Source organism: Onychostoma macrolepis, chromosome 12 (genome assembly GCF_012432095.1).
Source record: "Onychostoma macrolepis isolate SWU-2019 chromosome 12, ASM1243209v1, whole genome shotgun sequence".
Taxonomy (NCBI): Eukaryota; Metazoa; Chordata; class Actinopteri; order Cypriniformes; family Cyprinidae; genus Onychostoma; species Onychostoma macrolepis.
Window position 1 is genome coordinate 25940793 of NC_081166.1, and position 22803 is coordinate 25963595.

Genomic DNA, 22803 nt, shown 5'->3' on the forward strand with positions numbered 1-22803 from the left:
TTGTTTGGCCGTTGCCAACAATTTTGTCCCAAGTGTTCCAATACCGGCAATGACACGATGAATCAGTCAATGAATAATCCACAGACCGTCGGTATGTAATCCAATGGCATTTCCCACACGCATTTCGCGGTTGAACTTATCGTACACAGTCTAATAGAGCTACTTAACTCAAGACCTTGTGTAACATACACTCAATTTAACAGAAGGCTCAGGGATTCAGTAGAAAAACATTTTCTCATCTCTAGCCTAACAAAGGATGAAAACCAGTGAGCTCTCACTCAAGCATCCCGCCTTTTGTATTAAAACCAACCTTACTCTCTCTGCTTATATTGGAGTCCTCCCCCTCCTACCTGAGGACGTAGCCCTCTAGTGTTGAGGAGAAGAACTGCAGTAACAGTAAATTCAACATAGAACTGTTACAATATTACTAATCATAAATTAAGTTTTGATATATTTACAGTTTAAATTTGTCCAAATGAAGTTCTTAGCGATGCATATTACTAATCAAAAAGTTTTGATATATTTACGGTAAGAAATTTACAAAATATCTTCATGGAACATGATCTTTACTTAATATCCTAATGATTTTTGGCATAAAAGAAAAATCTATATTTTTGACCCATACAATGTATTTTTGGCTATTGCTACAAATATACCCCAGCGACTTAAGACTGGTTTTGTGGTCCAGGGTCACATTTATGACACAGAAGCAGCAGGTATGTTAGGCTGCTGTCACTTTAAGACCTAATATACTCACACACATCCTATTTTCTCCAAACTATTTTCATTCATCTAAGACACAACTGAATATGTTTATATGAATACTCACCACAGTGGGCATTTTGACATATTTTTGTTTGTATTTCACCTTCAGATGCATTGCCTTATTGTGATTTTAATATTAACCACGTCACACTCTTTACTTACTCATTTGTCCATTGCTCTAACATGTTAATAGCTTTAAAAAGTCCTTCCAACTGAAAAATACATGGATATATTTACATACGGACATAAATAGGACACATTTGGTCATGATCTCTATGATACAGTTAAAAAGCAGATTGTGGATTTCTTCAAAATAAATCACAATGCAAAATCGTCAGATCACCCACCCTGTTTCTAAAACAAAAACAGATCAAGAAATTTTTGAAAACCCATGAGCAAAACCACTGGGTTCCTCCGAAAGAACTGAAATCTCACAAATCTCTCTCTTTTTTTTATTCTTGAAATCCCAGACACCTCCATCCAACACCACAGCATGTGAGATTACTCACAGAAAAGTGTCAACCACTGAAATAAGAGAGAGAATCCCCCATACCTGGGTTTGTGAATGCAATCAATACCTCACCAAGTCAATGGATGAATTCCTTCGTATGGAGTGCATCTGGGCTCTACGTGATGAGTCATTTTCATTGACAACATCACATTTTATTGGACAATGTTTGTCAGATGGCCTTGCTAGTGCCACTGCATTCCAAGTTCCCTTCCACAAATCTATTTTTAATCATGCACTGGGTATATTTGATAATTCAATCACTGCACAAGCAGATCTGCAGATTTGGAAATATTGGACTTTTTACTCCTTTGATTAGAAATGGCAGAGTGGCAGAGATGATGGCAAAAATGGACCATCTGTGCAAGAGTGCACGAGTGCTGGAGCTCGAGGAGGACATGGGGTGGACAGATGACTGCTCAGATACACTGCGTTACTACCACTCACACACTCCTGCTGGGTACTAATGTCCCATGGGCAGATGATAAGACCTCAAGATCTGTGGATCTGCCTGGACTAATGACATTAACAATCAGCACAGTTTCGGATTCATCATCCATGTGGGCACCAACGCTACAAACAATGGCGTTTTTGTATAAGAAACTGACCTCTCACTAAATATAACTCAATGATTCTTGAGACATGAGACAAAACAAGTACCGCAATTCTGCCCACCATTACTTGGGAGATGATCACTAAAATATTAGTTTATATCAAATTATATTACATTATCACTAACTCAACTGAATATTCAAAGATAACTAAGACTATTTAGTAAGCAATTTGTAGATGATTAAAGCAAAAAGTGTAAAAAATTGTGGCACTAATGTACTGTAAATATGTCCTTACTTTTTGTCTTTACTTATTAAAGTGTTTAAAATAAAAAAAAGTCATTAAAAACTAGGCAATTTCAAAGTCAGTGTTTTTCCTGAAGGTCCTCTTTCCATGTTTCACCAGCCATTGGTTCAAAAATATTAGTTTTCTTGGGGGGTTTTTTAAATTATTTAAAAATTAACTTTTGTCACAACCTCAATATCAACTCAAAATGTGATGTAAATCAGTTGTTTGAGATTTTTAGACAATTATCCAAATTTTAACTGCCAAGTTAGCTAACATCACCAGTAAAACAACTACTAACGTGTGCATAATGAAATAGGCTATGTTTTTCCTTAATACTTTTAAATACATTTATTAAAGTGAATGCAAAATTTAACAGTATTTTGGCTTTTTTTTTTCTTTATAATAGATGGTGCTGACACAATTTGATTGGAAAACCGCAAATTTTGTAAGAAATGTCTGCAAATTTTTGTAAAAAAAATAATGCACTTTATTTCACTTCTTGTCCCAGTACTCAAGAATCAGTGAACTAGCCATCTTGAAAAAGACCAAATGCACCTCATGTGTATCGTGTTTGACTGTGGTCAGCTAATAAGACTCAATGAGTCATCACTGCTAATAACTGTTCAAATCAAACACAATACGGCAGCAGTGGATATGCGTGATCATTTGTATGCATATGAATTCCAAGGGGAACATGAGATTGAAACTAATAGAACACTTATAGGATTATAAAGTCATTTCATTTGCTGTTTTCTTATCCCCCGATCGTGCAATTGTCTAGAGAAATATGGCCTCAATTGTTCCTTCTGTCTGATGATGAAAGGGGGATTAACAACAAATCATTCTACTTTTCATTCTTGATGAAGACATTACATTGAGACAATCTATTATTGCCACATAGACATGGGCAGCCATCAACCAACAATAATGAGAGGTGCAAATAAGACAAGGGGACAAGGGAACAGAAGACAGGTAAGACTTGTTCACTGAAAATGGTATAGGTGCACTCCAAGAAAAGTCTGTAAAAATAGGGCATAATCCACTGTGTTAATATGAAGCAAGTTTGTGTATTGATTTTTTTGCAGGTTTTTAACCCGTATTTTGAATTACACATTGCAATGAGTGGTGTTTTTGGGTTAAAAGTCAGGAAACCTAACTGATAATTTCCTAGAATTGTCTATGGATTTTTTTTCTTGCAGTGTGATGCAGTATCAATAGCTCACATTCCCAAATAAAATATGATATTAAATGACATTAACAAAACAAAGACTTTCAATTACGATATGATTGCTAAAGTGAATTTTTATTTTACAAAAGGACAGTATGGACAGGGAGCAATCTATTTAAAGGGAAAGTTCACCCAAAAATGAAAATTCTGTCATTAATTACTCACCCTCATGCCATTCAACTATCACTTTAACTTCCGTAATGTGACATATTTACAAGTGAATCAGGATATTAAATTAGATCAAACGTAGGCACACAGGGATTCTGTACGTTTCTTAGTAATGATGCAGTGATTTTTGAGTTTTGAATCGGGTCACTGAAATGGACAATTTGAACTGACTCATTAGTGTTGCCAGATCTTGCTATAAAAAACATAACGAATGATTTGTGTATTTTTGCCCTAAAGCAGATTTTAGATTTTTATAACAGGCATAATTCCACAATTTTTATGTGTTTTATTGATGCTTCTAAACCCTTTGATCGTATAAATCATGAAAAATTATTTGTTAAGTTATATAATAGGGGAGTTCCCAAATTTGTAGTGAGAATCTTGGCTTTTTGGTATGCTCATCAATTAATGTATGTAAAATGGGGTAATTGTGTGTCTGCCCCATTCAGCGTATGTAATGGTGTCAGACAGGGAAGCATTTTGTCTCCATTCTTATTTAATGTTTACATGGATGATTTATCAAAGCAGTTAAATGGTTGTAGAATAGGTTGTATGGTTGGTCATACTATTATAAACCATTTGATGTATGCAGATGATTTGGTGATCTTTTGTCTATATAGTGCTGGTCTTCAACAGTTACTGAGGATTTGCTCTCGATATGGTTTAGATTTTGATATTAAATATAATGCCAAAAAGAGTATTATGATTGTTAGGAGTAGGGAAGTCAGGAAACTGACATTTCCTGACTTCTCCTTGTCTGGGAATGTCGCTAAAGTTTGTAATGAGGCTAAATACTTAGGGCATTATATAACCGATGACCTGTCTGATGATAGGGATATGTATAGACAGTGTTGTACACTGTATGCCCAGGCCAATATGTTGATTCGCAAATTTGGTATGTGCTCAGAATCTGTGAAGACAACACTTTTTAAAGCATACTGTACCCCTATGTATACTGCCCATTTGTGGCGGCATTATAGAAAGCACAGCATGCAGAGACTTAATCTAGCTTATAATGATGGTATGTGATTGCTGCTTAAGGTGCCACGGTGGAGAAGTGCAAGCCAAAGATTATCAGAATCTGTAAATAGTATAATTTTAATACTGACAAACTTGGCACTAAGTTCAGTAAGGTTTTTTTTTTCAAATATGTGGAATCATTGGCGTTTTAGTACACATGTAAATATGTGATATTGTGGATACGGTCCTTGTGTGTGTATTTGTATGTTGTTATTGATGTGTCTTTGTCTGGACCGAGTGTGTCCTTAATAAAGTTTTGATTGATTGATTGATTGATTGAAGCCCATAATAAACTTAAATCCAAACATCTTTTCTTGGGAATAAACCACATACCAAAACATTGTGATCTGTATCTGCCTATTTTATGAACTCCATAAACTGGATCAAATTATGAACGAAGCCCAAACAACAATCCCAAAGATGCTTAATAAGCACCGCAGCCACAGCTTATGAAAAGGACATGGCAACACTTTAAGAGTTTGTTTATGATTTCTATTTCTATGATTAAAAAATAAAACTGTTGCCCGGTGAGTAAACTAAAGAATTTACAAGCCAATGGCTATTCCATTGTCAAGGTGTCTGTAGAGGTTTGCATTAAAGGGAAAGTCACCCAAAAATGAAAATTTGATGTTTATCTGCTTACCCCCAGGGCATGCAAGATGTAGGTGACTTCTTCAGTAGAACACAAACAAAGATTTTTAACTCAAACCGTTGCAGTCTGTCAGTCCTATAATCCAATGGGCACACAATCTTTGAGAGAAAAAAATTGCACACACAAATCCAAATTAAACCTTGCGGCTCGTGACGATACATTGATTCCCTAAGACACGAAACGATCGGTTTGTGTGAGAAACTGAACAGCATTTATATAATTTTTTACCTCTGATACAGGCAATGTCCAACTCTCCTGAGCTCATTCACAACATTCGGCACGTGACGCGTCAACAGCTCTGGAACATAGATATATATATATACATAGATATATACGTAGATCCTTGCGTATCGCAGCCCATAGAAACAGTCGCTAATAAGGAATCTATGTATATATATATCTATGTGCCAGAGCAGGTTTACATTTATGCATTTAGCAGATGCTTTTATCCAAAGCAACTTACAGTGCATTCAGGATATACATTTTTTTTTTTAATCAGTATGTGCGTTCCCTGGGAATTGAACCCACAATCTTTTGCGCTGCTAACACAATGCTCTACCACTGAGCCACAGGAACACCAGGTTGACGCATCACGTGCCGGATGTTATGACAGTCGGACATTGAGGTTTATCAGAGGCAAAGAATTATATAAATACTGTTCAGTTTCTCGCACAAACCGATCTTTTCGTGTCTTAGGACATCAATGTATCGTCACGAGAAGCAGGGTTTCATTTGAATTTTGTATGCATGTTTTTTTTTCTCTCAAAGATTGTGTGCCCATTGATTGGCATTATATGACTAACAGACTACAACGGTTAAAAACGGAGTTAAAAACCTTCGTTTATGTTCTACTGAAGAAACAAAGTCACCTACATCTTGGATGCCCTGGGGGTAAGCAGATAAACATCAAATTTTCATTTTTGGGTGAACTATCCCTTTAAAGCTTTCGCTCAAAATTTACCTACACTGCTCTCCCACACGATGCCATATCAGACTGTTTGTATCATGACCTATTTTGAATAGCAAATCACTAATCCATAAATCATTTATAAGTACTCCACTTAGTATATCACGATCGGAGGCCAGGCCACATTCACAAGCATAAAGCCCGCTGATACTGTATCTTATAGTGTAACAGTGTTCTCATGCAAGATTGCAATTCCTTCTTGTTTGCCTAATTTTAGATTCTCGGTTCCCAAAGACTCATTTACCAAAAAAAAAGCTCATGTGGACTATAAAGCCTGCACACAGTTTCCATAAGAATTTAACAGTGCTGACAGAAATCAAAATGATGCTTTTGAAATTAAAAGGGAGGGAGTAAAAACAGAAACTGTGATCATTAGCCCATGATCAACATCAAACTCCGTTTCTTCATGTTCATTAAAACAAACTAAACGGCCATGCACCAAACTTTCTCTTTGAGCTCAGAGCTGCAGGTGGTGGACAGATTTCAAAGTCTTCTGAGACGGACAACAGTATTGCTCTGAAAGGGTTACCATAGCAAAAAGCGCAGAAAATGCCACCTCACATCAGGAGCCTCAATTTAATCAGAGTCTTTGATATTTGAGGCATCATTATGGTGTCCTGGCAGGCCACTCGGTGGAATGCCGAAGTGATTTTGAAGCCAGATGGAGCATGGCTTTGTTGAGCCACGCTGAATAACTTCAGATAGGCTGGCAGATAGTGTAGATTGGCACACTTGCAGTATGTGTTGCCATCTCCTACCTAACAGTCCTTCCCTCTCAGCACGCTTTTACAGCTCTTCTTAACCCACTCTCGACTCTTTTGTTTAACAAAGATTCATGTCTGCCCAGACACGGAGAACAACACTGAGCCATGTCCATAAAAGGAGAAAATATGCTCTTTTAGTGGGAAGCAAGATGGATAGATTCCGCAAAACTTAACCAGGACCGCAGAGTGGGAGAGAACAATGTGAAGACACTCACCGGATCCGGCTTACAGTTGTTCAATCACAGTTATTTGTGTCTCTAACAAACACTATAACAAATGTCAGGTGTTCCAGCATTTGTTTTTAAAGGTCAGTGTTGTGCATCAGTGCAATTGACAAAAGAAGTGTAACTGTAGCCGTTATATAATGTTTGTGCTTTAAAGTATTCCATGGGGTGAATTGTTGTTGCAATAGATGTACATTGGCTAGAAGTAAAATGACTACTTTTGTTTGCAACAACAGCCAAATTGCAATTAAAACAAAGTATTATTTTTTTAAAACCAGACACAACTGTCCGTGCATGTTTTGTGCAAGCAAATTTAGTCACAACCCGGTGAGTGCAGGGTTTTTTTTTCTCCTATGTCAATGTATTTCCTATTTAAAAAAGTTAGAAAAGTTTTTTCAATAGCCAATATTACCACTTTAGAATTTAAAATTAATTTGCAAAACGAGTCATCGGCATCATTGTTTGTTTGTTTGTTGTCAATGACAATTTAGACTGTCTATGATTAAGAAAAGTAAGAATCTATAACACATGTCAAGAAACATAGTCTTGGTAGTCATGTTGGGTCCATATGGTTTTTAAAAAGTAAAGGTTTAGAGAAAAGATTTCAATTTAATGCAACTATCAAGTAAAAAGTAATTACACATTTTAATTAAGTAGTAAAAATTATAAACAAAATATAAATATATATTTTTTTTAAATATTATGAATTATTCATAAATATATTTTATAAATATCATTACATTTTTGAATCACACCATGACATTTTACATTCCTGAACCAAACTTGCCATGTCATTAAAGGTCAAATTATTAATAAATAATTTATATCATTAAATGATTTATATTTATATTAATAAATAAATTATATTATGATAATTAAGCTGCACTTTTGTTTCATTAAAATTAGTTAACAAAATTCCATTATTAAACAAGTATACATATGGATATCAAAGTCAAATCTGGCTTCAGAAAAATTAGTGTAGGATTTAATTTTAAACAATTAACTGATTAATTTTACGGGGTTCATATCTTACCACTATTCACTACAGTAAACCTACAAGTCTGAGCTGTCTGGTTGCTTTTAGAGGCTTACGTCATTTGTTTTCACATTAATTTCATGTCTGTAAACACAGAAAAGAATGTCCTGTTCTTATTATTGTGCGAGAGTGGAAAGAAGTGGTTGTAGCTACCATAAATCAAGACAGTAAGAACATGATTAACTTCAGATTGTTCTTTTTAGCAGCATGAAAAATGTTTGTGAATAAATTGCAGAAGGAAAGCAAGCCTTCTATAATTATCGGAGCTGTCCATTCAGTTCCCTGACTGAGTTCTGAACTCTTGCAAAAGCGCTCATTATAATTAAAGACTTTGACTACACTGCACAATGAATTTTATATTTATATCGTACCTATGCTTAGTTGAATATAGTGAAAGCATTTGTGAGACTGAAGAACTCAATCAGTAAGCCACTGAACAAAACTAGAGTAATTTGGGAGGATTTCCTCTGCGCCAGTGACTATTTTAAACAGCTTCGATTGGTCATATCTCAAACATTGTGAAAAACATGTTGTAAATAGAAACATTTTATGCAATAGAAGCTGTGCAATGAAGTGTGAAAAGACTACTATGCAAGAAACATCCAATTTTAAGTTTTAACCACAGATGGCGATAGAGAGGCTAAAGTTTCTTAGTTCAGGAGACTTCTCTATGATGTCATTTCCTGTTTTTTCAGCATGTGGTTCCTCCACATTACTTTAATTTGGAAACAAAGGTTTACAAATATTAACAAGCAATGAATCATTTTAATCAAATGATTCAGCTTAATATTAAGTCTTGTCTAATCAATAATATTAACAGATTATTGTGGCAAATGTAATTTTTTTAGGAATTTAATTGAAAAGTATTTTTTATTTTTTTTCATGATCTTTGATTCATCACAAAAGACGTGTATTCACATCATTGTATATAAAAACTGTATTTATTACTTGATCAGAAAGTCATGGCAGCTTCTGGTTTTTACATGACTCATCAAAATATGTTGAGCAATTTCAACTTTTTTATAAGTTATATATAATTTGTTGAAAATGGCTTATACAACCAAGCTGATTATACTTAAAAAATTAAGGCATCAAGTTTTTAAGTTGAAATAGGTTACTTTTTTACTGTGATATGAGCATTGTGTCATTGAGCTAGAAGTGAAAGATAGATAAATACATAATTTTGTCAACTTTTAGGAGTAAACTAGCATATAAATGTTTTAAAACGAATAGGTTAAAAGCTACAGTACAGTACAATCTTCAATTGGGAACTCATGGACTCTTGGGGATTGTAATGGGGGATTACAAGGTTTCATAGTTTAGTTTAGTTTAGTTTATTTATTTATAAAGCACATTTAAAACAACAGGAGTTGCAACCAAAGTGCTGTACATCAAATATAAAACAAGGTAAAAACATACCCAATCAAGACAAACAAAGGGACAAATAAAATTGTACACCCTCAAACAGAATTAAAACATACAGAATAAAAATGGGTTTTCAAAGCAGATTTAAACAAAGAAAGAGAAGGAGTAGATCTAATGTGGAGGGGAAGACTGTTCCAAAGCCTAGGTGCTGCCACAGCAAAAGCCCGGTCGCCTTTCGTTTTAAAATGCGAACGAGGAACCGAAAGAAGAAATTGACTAGACGACCGAAGAGATCTAGAGGTGGAATGCGGAGTGAGGAGATTACAGATATACTGAGGAGCATAACCATGTAAAGCCTTAAAAACAAAAAGCAAAATCTTAAAATCAACACGAAACTGAACCGGGAGCCAGTGTAGAGAGGCGAGAACCGGGGTAATGTGCTCACGTTTTCTGGTGCCAGTCAATAATCTGGCTGCCGCATTTTGGACCAATTGCAGTCGGTTCAAAGATGATTTAGGCAGACCCAGATAAAGTGAGTTACAGTAATCTAACCTTGACGTTATAAACGCATGAATTACAGTTTGCAGGTCCTTCATAGAAAGCATTTTCTTGATTCTAGCAATTGATCTTAACTGAAAGAAACTGCTTTTCACAACAGTACTAATCTGCTTATCAAAAGACAACACAGGATCAAAGACAACACCAAGGTTTCTAACATGATCACGTACATTTGATGACAGAGGGCCAAGCTGCTTGACAATGCCAGTGGACACAGCTGTTGGACCAAACACCATTATTTCAGTTTTATCATTATTTAACTGTAAAAAATTTAAGTCCATCCAGATTTTAATGTCCTGAAGACATGCAAACAGAGTTGACATAGAACAGTTATTGTTTTTAATAGGAAAATAAAGTTGAGTGTCATCGGCATAGAGATGATATGATAATTTATGTTTCTGAAAAATATAACCAAGTGGAAGCATATATAAGGAGAAAAGAAGAGGACCCAGAATAGAGCCCTGTGGAACACCATAGGACATTTTAGCCTGAGATGAGAAATAGTTTCCCAGACTCACTGAAAAATATCTGTCCTTAAGGTAGGAAGCAAACCAGCTCAGTACAGATCCCTGAAAACCAACTATTTGATCAAGTCTTTGAAGAAGGATGTCATGATCTATTGTATCAAATGCTGCACTTAAATCAAGCATGATTAAGATACAGCAAGAACCAGAGTCAAGGGAAAGTAAAATATCATTAGTAACCTTCACCAGGGCAGATTCAGTACTATGAAATTCTCTAAACCCAGACTGAAATCTATCAAAAATATTAAAAGTACTCAAGTAAGATGAAATTTGTGAATAAACAACTTTTTCCAAAACTTTTGAGATGAAAGATAATTTAGATATGGGTCTATAATTATTCAGATTATGCTGATCAAGATGATGCTTTTTTAACAGTGGTTGGACTATAGCATGTTTAAAAGAGGCTGGTACAATTCCATTTGTTAAGGAGTTGTTGATAATAGCAGTAACAACTGGACTTAAGGCTGGAAAAACCTCTTTGAAAATCTGCGAAGGCAGAACATCGGAGTGACAAAATGAGGGCTTCATACTAAGAACAATGTCATATAGCTGTGAAGGTGACACTGGTTGAAAATGAGATAGAGAGCTCCGATGAGAAACCATTTCTAAAGGCAAAGAATTTTGAAATGGTATGTTAGACCTGATACCCTCGACTTTATGGATAAAATGTTTTAAAAACTGTTCGCACAAATCAGTAGAGAATTCTAATGAAGCACTAGGAACAGGATTTAAAAAGGCATTAATTGTATTGAAGAGTATCTTCGGCCTATCTGCATTTTGTGCAATTATATCTGACATGTATTTCCCCTGAGCTTCCTTAGTGGCACTCTGATACCGTTTAAGACAATTTCTGAAAATTTCGTATGATATCTGAAGTTTATTTTTCTTCCAACTGCGCTCAGCACGCCTACACTCTTGTCTAATGGCACGAACGGACCCCTGAAGCCATGGCTGTGCTTTTTTCATCAGCTTGGATCTCTGTAACCTTAAGGGAGCAACAGAGTCCAAGGTGGAAGTGCAGGTACTATTAAGAAGTTCAACTAATTCATCAGGATGGACACTAGAGGATAGAACATTCACAGCAGTTGGAATTAGGGTAGATATATACACATCATTGAAGGACTTGGCAGTAGAGGAATTAAAACATCTAAAATAACGAGGAGGATGATAAGATTTAGGCAGAGTAGATGACAATACAGAGTCAAAAATAACTGGACAGTGATCAGAGATAACAGCATCACATAAATCCAAATTATTCACAGGAAAACCACGTGAAAACACTAGGTCCAACGTGTGACCCTTCTGATGTGTAGGTCCAGTAACAGATTGTATAAAATTAAGGGAGTCCATAAGACATGAAAACTCTTTGACCAGAGGTTTTGAGTGACAACAGACATGAATATTAAAATCACCCACAATTAAAAGACTATCAGAACGTGATACTAGAGAAGCCAAAAAGTCGGAAAATTCTTGGATGAAGTCCTTATTATATTTCGGAGGTCTGTAAACCAGGGCACAGAGCAAAGACGAGGGAAAATCAACCTTGAACAACTGCACCTCAAAACTATGGAAAATTTATCAGGCAAGCGTTTGCACTTAAAACAGTTCCTGAAAATTGTTGCAATTCCACCTCCACGGCCAGCAGTTCTAGGAGAGTTAAAAAATGAATAGTCAGGAGGAGAGAGTTCCATCAGTGCTGTAGTATCACCAAGACTAAGCCATGTTTCTGTCATTAATAAAAAATCCAAGTCATGAGTAGAGCAAAAGTCATTTAAGATGAATGATTTGTTGGACACCGATCTAACATTTATTAGCCCAAATTTAACAGGACGGTCCACACTCCGAGAAAGATCTGAGATGAGTCTAGTTGGAGGGTGTATTGGTGAATATTCCAGAGAGAGAAGGTTGCCAGAGTTAACTCCAGTATCTAACCTTGCACGGGAGAAGTGGACAGGAGACCAAACCACTGGTATTTGATCATCAGCAAAGGTACGAGGACGACTGGCAGTACAAAATTTGCGGCGTAAGCCGCGATGAACATAAGCGTCGGCGACGGGCAATCCCCAACCTGCGACAGAGTTTATAGATTCCTTCTGGTAAAGGCGACGATGTGTTCAACTGAACCAGTTCAGCAGGTGAGTAGCAAAGAACCATTGTAGATAAAAACTTGTGAGGATCCAAACAACGAGTGAAGTCAATATGGCGTGCACATTGAAAAAACAGTAAAATACCGACCAGCACGGAGAAAACGCTAAGCCAAAAACAACGCATCTTTTCTGTCCCTACTACATGACCATGTTATAAAATGCGTTAGCCCGAACACCACACAAAACCACCCAGAACTACCCTATTGGGTAGGAAAAGGGCAGACCGAATAAGAATGCCCCAGACCTTTAAAACCCAAAACAGAGTAAACCGGTAACAGACCAGAGAGAAAGTGGAAACTTACCCACGGGTTGATATACAACAAACTGGGGGAAATGAGGGGATCAAGGCTCGCGATGGGTCAATGAGGGACAGGAAAAGGATAACGAGGGAACACCACGAAAATTCGGCTTAGTCGTTGAAAAAATATAATCCACAGAAACCGGGAGTAAAAAGGCACGATGTCCACAGAGTTTAATCCAGAGAGGGAAGCGAAGCCAGGGCAAAAAGCAGCGACAGACACGCCAGCCAGCGTGTGTTAACGGTATACTCTAAAGTCCTATAAAACAGGGTGCAAAAGTTCACAGAGAGTAAAAATACACAGGGTGCAAAATTCACAGTAGCCACAGAGTTTAATCCAGATCGGGAAACGAAACACCGGAGAGCAGCGGCAGACAGACACGCCAGCGTTCACTCAACCGGAAGTTGATTGATTTTTCATATTCAATATACATCCAGCCTTCCATTAATAAAGTAACACATGTCAAATAAATAAATAAATCTGTATGGGCATGAATCATCAAATGGTTTCATGCATAGTTATTGTTCAAGTAAAATTAGTCTTACATGTACCATCAGCATTCATGAATGCCAGCACAGAAGAATGTCATGTCTTCACAAAGATGGTAGGCTTCTGGACTGCACTCAGCAACAAGAGTAAATATTCATCAGACATAAACACAAGGAGAACTGAAATGCTCACAAACTGTGAAAGAAAAAGACACTCAGAGTGGAGAGAGATGAGTTGTAGAAGAAAATGATGGAATTGCTGGTGGATGAGGAAGGCTTTTGGATAATACCGCTCTAGAGATCCTGCTGAGGAGAAGATGAAAAGATTCTCAACGGTGCTAACAATCTACTCCCCTTTACAGTCGTGTGCATTTCATTAGAGATCATGCAGTTTCATTGAACTCATTGTATATAGTTTTAAAAGGCTTAAAAGCTGTTTTAAATGCTTGACATTTTATGTACACCTTTGTTGCTGATATATGAGACTGAAAAAGGACTTTAAAAGACTATTAGCCAATATAATAAATGTTGATCATATACTGGGGGATCTGTATTGTTTTGACAGCAAAATATGACCAAAACCTGCTGTTCTCAGAATGATTTGAGATGTAACGCTTCATTGGAAGCAATAACATCTGACCGTCTGTACAGAGAATTCACATGGCCAGTGTCACAAATGTGCTTTTTGATCAAAACAATTTTGATTTAATCTTCATTTTACAGTTCTTTCCTTTACATTTTTTTCTAAATCCTAAAACCCCTGTTGATTTACAGGTTTTGGTTCCCAGATTTGTAATGTGGTCCCAGACCTTACCACCCATTGTATATTCTTATATATTAATTATGTATTTCCAATTTCCACATTATACTATTCTAAACTAAATGACATATATACCATGTCTTCTGCACTATATATATATATATATATATATGTAATTGCACTGCCATTAGTAGCTCATTTTCAGAAAAATTATTCTGAAGATTCTGAAATTTATACACTCTCTTCAAAAAAAAGTGCATTATATATATATATGTATATTGTCACGAATCTGGTCTGCACTTCCGTTCATTCACCACCAGAGGTCACTCGCTCACCACATGGACTTTCACACCACACATCACAATGGACTCCAATTCCCATCATCCATTACTGATCACAGCTGTCACCAATCACTCATTGCACTAATCACATGCACACCTGATCCTACGCACACACAATCACACACTCTATTTAAGCCCTGGACTTTGTTTCCCTCTCTACCGAGTATTGTATGCGTTTACCGCTTCCCTAGCGGTAGCAACTCTACAGAGCCCCTGTTAGTTTTCCCCTGCCTGTTTTGGATTGTGTTTTCCCGTGTTTGTTCTAGCCCGTGTTCCCTGGATTAACCCTTGCCTTGCCGTTTGGACACTGTTTGCACACCTATTGGATTCTAGCCCGTGTTCCCTGGATTATCTCTCTGCCTTGCCCACTGGATACTGTTCGCCGATCGTCGACCTTCACTTGCCCTAGGATTACTCTTTGTCTTGTCCCTGCCATACCTGTTTGCCATTGCTCGACCCTGCCTGTATTTATGACCATACCTGTAAATAAAAGCTTGCACTTGGATCCGCACGTCTCACGTCTCGTCAGCCCCGTTACATATATACTGTGTGTGTGTGTGTACTGGTTTTTGTGGTTTACGGGGACAAAATTTGTATAATAACATGGGTATGACGGAGGTATTACAATTTGAAGGTGGTTTGAGGACACTGCCTATGTCCCCGTAAAACAAAAGGCTTAAAAAAACATACTAAATGTTTTTGTTTGTTTTTTTTATCTAAAAATGCAGACAGTCTCCTGTAAGGGGTAGGTTTAGGTGTAGGGTTGGTGTAGGGCAATAGCACATACAGTAAGTACAGTATAAAAACCATTACGCCTATGGAGAGTCCCCGTAAACCACTAAAACAAACGTGTGTGTGTAACTGTTCTTCTATTCTGGTGGGGACTTAAACCAGAATACACACAGACTCATGGGGACTTGTGTCATGGTGGGGACCTAAAATGAGGTCCCCACAGGTAAACAAGCTAATAAATCACACAGAATTAAGTTTTTTGAAAACTTCTAAAAATGCAGAAAGTTTCCTGTAAGGGGTAGGTTTAGGTGTAGGGCAATAGAATATACGGTCTGTACAGCAGAAAAAGCATTACGCCTATGGAGAGTCCCCACAAGGATTGCAAACCAGACTTTTGTATGTGTGTGTGTGTGTGTGTGTGTGTGTGTGTGAACTTTGCAACTGCTAAAATAAAATTATATTTTTTTATTTCATTTCATGTAACTTTCAGAAAAATGTTACCAAAGCAATTTTTAAAGACTATTAGTCAATAGTATATGTGTTAATCAAATAGCGCCCTATATACTGTATATACTTATATTATACAGCAGGGTCTGTATTTTTCTAATGCATTGCCTTTTTCGTAATAAATTATATCATCAGCATAACATTTTGAGTAAACAGTTGGAAAATTATCATGAATTTGTATATCCTTATTTATTTATTATATTCTGCCATTTTGCACATTATGCTATTCTAAACTAAATTACGTACTAAACCATGTCTTTGGCACTACAGCGGTCATTTGTAGCTCATTTTTCAATTTGCAATTTACCATAATTTACTGTATTACTACTCTCACATCTGGTTAGACTTGCTCTTCACAAGCACATTAAAGTTTAAACTAAAATAATAAAATATTTATGATGCAGAAAAATAAATATATTTTTACATATGTTCTCTGCAAAAAAAAAAAAAAAAGAAGAAAAAAAAACACTGTGCATGAACTGTAATCTGCATATGAATGTGCACGTTTTCTCCCTTTCAAAGTTGATAAACAGAATCAACAGGTGGAAGCACCAGACTAGCTTTCTGCCTATATTCACAATATATCACATCGGTGCAGTAGGCTAATGAAGGCTTGAACGGAGACAGGTTTGATAGATGGTTATGATTATACTTGTACCACAGAACTCAAGGTGTGCAACTGACCAAGATCACTTGCATAAAATCAGCACAGCACAAAGGCAATGATTCATGTGTCATTACAAGGTTGCATATGCATAATTGCATCTGTAATGCAAATCATCAGCACTTCATTCCGGTTAATTTGATGGACAGCTTCATAACAACACTGATCAGATTTAAGTGGCACCTACTGTGGGCTCTTTGGGTAGAAAGGCAGGGTGACATGATTGAGGTCTTGAATATCAAAGGCAGTAGGTTCGGCTGAGATCGCCTGTCTCTTGGTCCTCTGATGCTCTTGAAGGACACTCTGCTTGTGGACTTGTTGAGTTGCCGGTCTTATTACGGATCGGTATTTGTCTAACTCATTCTGAAGCTTCTGGATGAGTTCGTCTTTCTGGTCCAGCTCCAACTCCAGTTCATCAATCAGCGTGTCTCTCTGTCTCAGTTCTTCAATCTTCTCCTGTAACGCGTACTGGAGATCGCGTAAAGTGCCCATTTCTCCCCACAGTCAACGATCCAGAGTCGTTTCCAACTTGGCGAACGGTCAGTTTTCGGTCATGAAATTAAAACAAACCGCTTTGGGTCGTGTTTTCCGTGGTAACGTCGCCAAAAAAAAATGTGCCGCGACGATCCACCGGCGTGCTTTCGGATCACTTATACCGGAGGAATGAGCGGGGAAACACCCACGGCGCCTGCAAACATCACATTCGGGAGACGAAGAAGTTTCACAGGGCATTCATTTCTTGTCCAAATACGTCAGTCGCAGCTGTCGAGCGCGAGAGGAACGCCATGAGCGCGCAGTGAACGCGCCGTGAGAGCAGCACGCTCGTGGCTCCCCGATGAGCCAATGAGGAAAGACTCAAGCGCGCACCTGTAACAGCAGCCGAGAGCCTTCAAGTGCGCTACCTTCCACAAGCACATGAGCGCATTCAAACAATAACAGTTCCATTAGGCTACTTTAAACTAAAGAAACTTTTCCCTATTAAAATACATATAATATAATAAAAATGTGCACATCAGCCATGCATCAATAAATATGCACACAGAAAATACCTCAAAGAAAATATTCCACGTTTTAATTTTGTTGTTTTCTCATCGACAACTAACTAGTTTTCAGTATTTTTGTGACCTACTCGCAACTGAACTTGCTTTTTACCCTTTTTAAGACGTTTCTCATCGTTTAACTTTAATTACAGTAAATTCTTTCAATGCTACTCTGAATTTATGCGTTTAAGCTTGTCAAATGTTATTAAATTCATTCAATGCTGAGAAAGATTCAATGCCTTTTAAGAAGAAAAATGTACAGTTAGACTGTTATGAAACACAAAATATTGTATATGACCAAAATGTCATTTTCAGATGTTGAGGTAACTGGTGAAGGTGATATTAAATCATATTTATTTATATATTTAAAATTCCTTTGTTAATTAATTAATTAATTTATTAATTAATTAATTTTTGGTAGTTAGGAAATCATGATGATTACATATTTGTTAGTTTGTTTGTTTATCATTTATTTATTTATTTATTTATTTTTATTTCATTTCATTTTTATTTATGTATTTATCCTTACAAAAAGATTTTTCAAACATTATGTACCAACAGCAGGAATCTTAGGAATTTGAACACTGCTGCAATTATTCTGCTTGGGATCTTTTTCAGTTCATGTCATTGATGTGCATTTAGAGTAAGATAGTCCCTCACTGTACAGTAACACTCAAAGGTATAGTTCACCCAAAAATGAAAATTTCCTGATTATTTACTCACTCCCAGACCACCCAAAATGTATATGACTTTCACTCTTCAGCCAAAGGTAAATTAATCTTTTAGATGGAGTGAACAGGGCCCAACGTATACCATATTTCATTGTCCAAAATCCATATTTAGGCAGCTTCAAAGTAATCCACACGACCCCAGCCAACAAGGGTTTTCTCTAGTGAAGAAAAAATAAATAAATTTGTAGAAAAAAATAAAATTCTATACTGTTTAACTGCGAATGCTGTTCGCTTGCATTAGATGAAAAAAATATCCTGGAATGTTATACATAGAATCTACATCTTGGATGGTCCGTGGGTGAGTAAATAATAAGGAAATTATCATTTTGGAGTGAAATATTCCTTTAAATACAACATTAATGGTGTTCAAAGGTTCTGTAGCATGTGTTTACACAACCAGCTGCAGTTATCTTCATAGTCCCTATCATCATTTGGATCCTTCCCATTAACACATGACCAGCTGGTGCTCCATGTCACCTCATTAACTGGCCCCACTGTCTAGTGCTAAAAATGTTACTCAGAGAATGAAATTGTTACACCTGTATTCTCTCTGCTACAGACTTCTTGTGCATTGTGCTACTGTAACACAGTATATTAGATAGAAACCGATGGAATTCTGAATATCATTTCAAAACAGGGTTATTATAGTTAACTAAAACTTAAATCATAAAAAATATAAATGAAAAATAAAATAACTATTAAATAAAATCAAATAAAATAAAATATATAAAAAGTACTTTATTTAAACTATTGTATTTAAAAACTAACCTATTTTATTTCAGCTAGCCAAGCATTTATTATTTAAAGTTAAAGTATTACAATAACTAAAACTAAATAAATCTAATATATAATATATATATAAACAGTATATAATAGTTGGTATATGCCAGGTTAGTGGCAAAAACACAAATTTTAAAAAGGATTAGAAAGGAATAAAAGCGCCCTCTTGTGGATAAAACATCCCCATACAGAGATAACTAAAAATGTAATTAACATGACCGACTGCAAATAGTATCAATTATTATACATTCAGTATATTCTATAATATACACTATATTGCCAAAAGTATTGGGTCACCCCCTTCTAATGAACAGGTTTGACTACTTTAGTAATTTCCATGAGTACAAATCTTAATGTTTAAGCATATAATGATATTCTAGGGAATTGTGTGCTTCTAATTTTAAAGCAACAGTTTGGACAGGACCATTTTCTATTCTAACATGACAATGCCTCTGTGTATAAGGCAAGGTTCAAAAAGAAATGATTGATTTAGTCAGTGTGGAAGAACTTGACTGGTCTGCAGAAAGCCAAGTCCTGATCCAAGCCGAACACCTCTGGTGTGAATATAAATGCTGATCTTGAGCCAAAAACTCTTTACCGAACACCAATGACTTGTACATATCGGTACAGTCATTTTAGACACTTCCAAAACTGTTGCAACAGAGATGGAAATACAATTTTTAAATAATTTACAATTTTCTTTGTTGCCACAAAGTGCCTTTTTCTATTCTAAAGAAGGGGGTATCCCAATACGTTTGTCCATATAGTGTATGTACAAGTCATTGGTGTTCGGTAAAGAGTTTTTGGCTCAAGATCTGCATTTAAAGTCACACCAGAGGTGTTCAGCTTGGATTAGGACTTGGCTTTCTGCAGACCAGTCAAGTTCTTCCACTTGAAAAGGGTCCTGTCCAAACTGTTGCTTTAAAATTAGAAGCACACAATTCCCTAGAATATCATTATATGCTTAAACATTAAGATTTCCACTCATGGAAATTACTAAAGTAGTCAAACCTGTTCATTAGAAAGGGGTGACCCAATACTTTTGGCAATATAGTGTATATTAGGGTAAATAAAGATAATCTGGTTTAATTTGAAGCTATGAAGCTGTATCATCATGTTTGCAAACTGTTTATATTTGTTATGTCTTGTAAAGTATATTTTTCACTGCTCTGCGTAATTTGCTCTGTCTACAACTTGTTTTATGTACCGTTCTCTTTAGTGTTTTGTCTGGCAGAAAGAATTTTAAGACTCAGTAAAAGATGTTAATAAAGTTGTTAATAAATGTCTTGAATTTTGAAACCCACAATGTAGCACACAAACCTCACAAGGGAGGACATTATTCAGTATCTAGTCCATGCCTTCCTTTTCACTGATTTCCATGAGCACTGGCCCAAAATGAACGTGAATCCCATTTATCAGGCCTAACAGAAAAGACCAATTAAGCACGATTGATAAGGCTCTGTCCTTCTTGCAAACCATTTACAAGAACTGGAGACCAGACACAGATCAAAGTGTCTGCGCCAATGTGGACGTGAGAGACGTGATGCTAATGTGGAAGGCCTGAGTCTGAATCTGCAGCACAAGCCGCCGTTACCCTGCAGCCTTTTATCAGCACAGGAAAGATAACACACTTTCCATTCTCAAGTGCTTTTCAAGCAGCTTGTTGATTATATAAGGAGTTCTACATGAGAACACACAGGATCAGAGATGAGGGCGGGCAGTATTTGTCAATGAGATCGCTTTCTATCAGTCACAAGAACCTGACTACTGAATGTGCAGTGTATAAAATAATAAAATATAGCCTATATATACACTCTAAAAACTAAAGGTGCCTCAGATATCCTTTTGAGTACTCAAGGAACTTCAAAATGTATTTTAAGTGCCTCAAAGCTCTTTTTCTCATAATGGGGTTCCTAGGTTGTTTCTTATGACAAGGGTGTATTTATTTGATAAAAAAAAAAAAACAGTAATATTGTGAAATATTATATAAATATAATCTATTCCTGTGATGCAAAGCTGAATTTTCAACATCATTACTCCAGTCTTCAGTGTCACATGATCCTTCAGAAATTTTCCTTTAGATCATTTGGTGCTCAAGAAATGTTTCTTACTCTTTATCAAATGTTTCTGCTGGTGAATATTTTTGTGGAAACTGTGATACAAAAGTTTGGAGTAAGTAAAAGAAAAAAAGGAAGGAAGAAAGAAAGAAAGAAAGAAAGAAAGAAAGAAAGAAAGGAAAAACTATTGCATTCATAAAGATGCATTCACTTTATCAAAACAGTGAAGCCATTTATAATGTTACAAAAAATATTTATTTCAAAAGCTGTTTAACTCAACTTTCTTTTCCTACAAAACAATCTGGTTTGCCATTACAGAAATAAATTACGCATACACACACAATATTACTATATTACTGTATTCTTGATTAAACAAATGCAGCCTTAGTTCTTTCAAAAGCATACAAAAATTAACTCAAATAGCAACAAGAAAAATAGTTGATTTGTAGATAGAGATGTAATATGCATTAGGGGCCTCATTTAAACCTCAATTAAATGTATTAACTGTGCACTTTTTCCACAATAAAAAATACTACTAAGTGAATAGCTCATATGAAAGGCTACAGTCGTATCAGTAGCTTAGAAAAAGCTTTTCTATCCTACATGGGGCTGCTCCCCGCCATGTTGAGATCACATGACACAGACAAATAAATACTACTCACTCAATTACCCTCTGTCACTTTTAATTGCTAAATAAATTGTTTACACAGTCATAAATACGCTTGTAAGTAAGTAGGGCATTACAATGGCATTATTAAACAAAAATATTTTCCATCCACACTTCATGATAGGTCTTAGTATGGAGCCCACTGACATATCATTGCATTAGATTCCTCAGTTTTAATATCAACCCTTCATGGGATGATAATATTTTACTGACATCTAGTGGCTACTAACAGGAAGTTATTTCAGTTTTGAGGTGGTTTAAGGACAGCCAATAGTTGAAAAGAGCTGGCATAACTGCTTATTGTAATCCAAAACTGCATTTTTCAGTTTTTTAAATTCAAAAGCTAAATGAAAATGTAGCATTGATCTCAACCATATTCAGCAAGCTACGGCTCCCGCTGACCCTTGCAGAGGTTAATAAAGATACTCATTTACAGAAATGGGGTTTACTTATTCCCACTAAATGCGGGACATTCCACGTTTCCGGGAAAAGTTGAAAGTTACAATATATGAATCCTAAATATAGTAATGAATATCTGTGACATTAAATATTTAACAGCCAGCATTAAATATTCAACAAGGTTAGGGCTATTGGACCCTGAGCAAGAGTGTGAAAGAGAGCTTTTATGCCTGAGAGCATTAGACCAGATGTGGACTTCTACTGTATGTGAATACATTATTACAGGCATTATGGACCAACATGTATGTTAATGTCAGCGAATTATGATGCATATATAGTTTGATTCAATACTGCACACACTTTAATAAAGTGTATCTCATTCTATTACAATTTAGAAGCAAAACTGGTGAAAGTAAAAAGCATTTTAAATGCATTTATTCCACTAATTAACCAGCTTTTTTTCTGAAACCATGTGCTGCACTCATTTATCGAGTAAAGTTGCTCTGAACTACAGTACATTTTCGTCAGTACTAAAACTTGGGAGAAAATATATAATGTACCTATTAAGCTCA

The 22803-nt window shown here is 36.1% G+C and overlaps 1 protein-coding gene across 2 annotated transcripts in view; it reads right to left on the bottom strand.

Moving 5' to 3' along the window:
- Nucleotides 1–22803, bottom strand: part of prkg1b (protein kinase cGMP-dependent 1b) — a 213323-nt gene that overhangs the window by 188612 nt on the left and 1908 nt on the right. The window contains exon 1 of one of the 2 annotated variants that reach the window (XM_058793098.1): nt 16745–17370. The exons of the other annotated variant lie outside the window; for it this stretch is intronic. Coding sequence (XP_058649081.1) covers nt 16745–17049 — 305 coding nt within the window. The 5' untranslated portion in view covers nt 17050–17370. Of the gene's footprint in view, nt 1–16744; nt 17371–22803 lie in introns of those variants that run through there. 2 annotated transcript variants of the gene reach the window in all.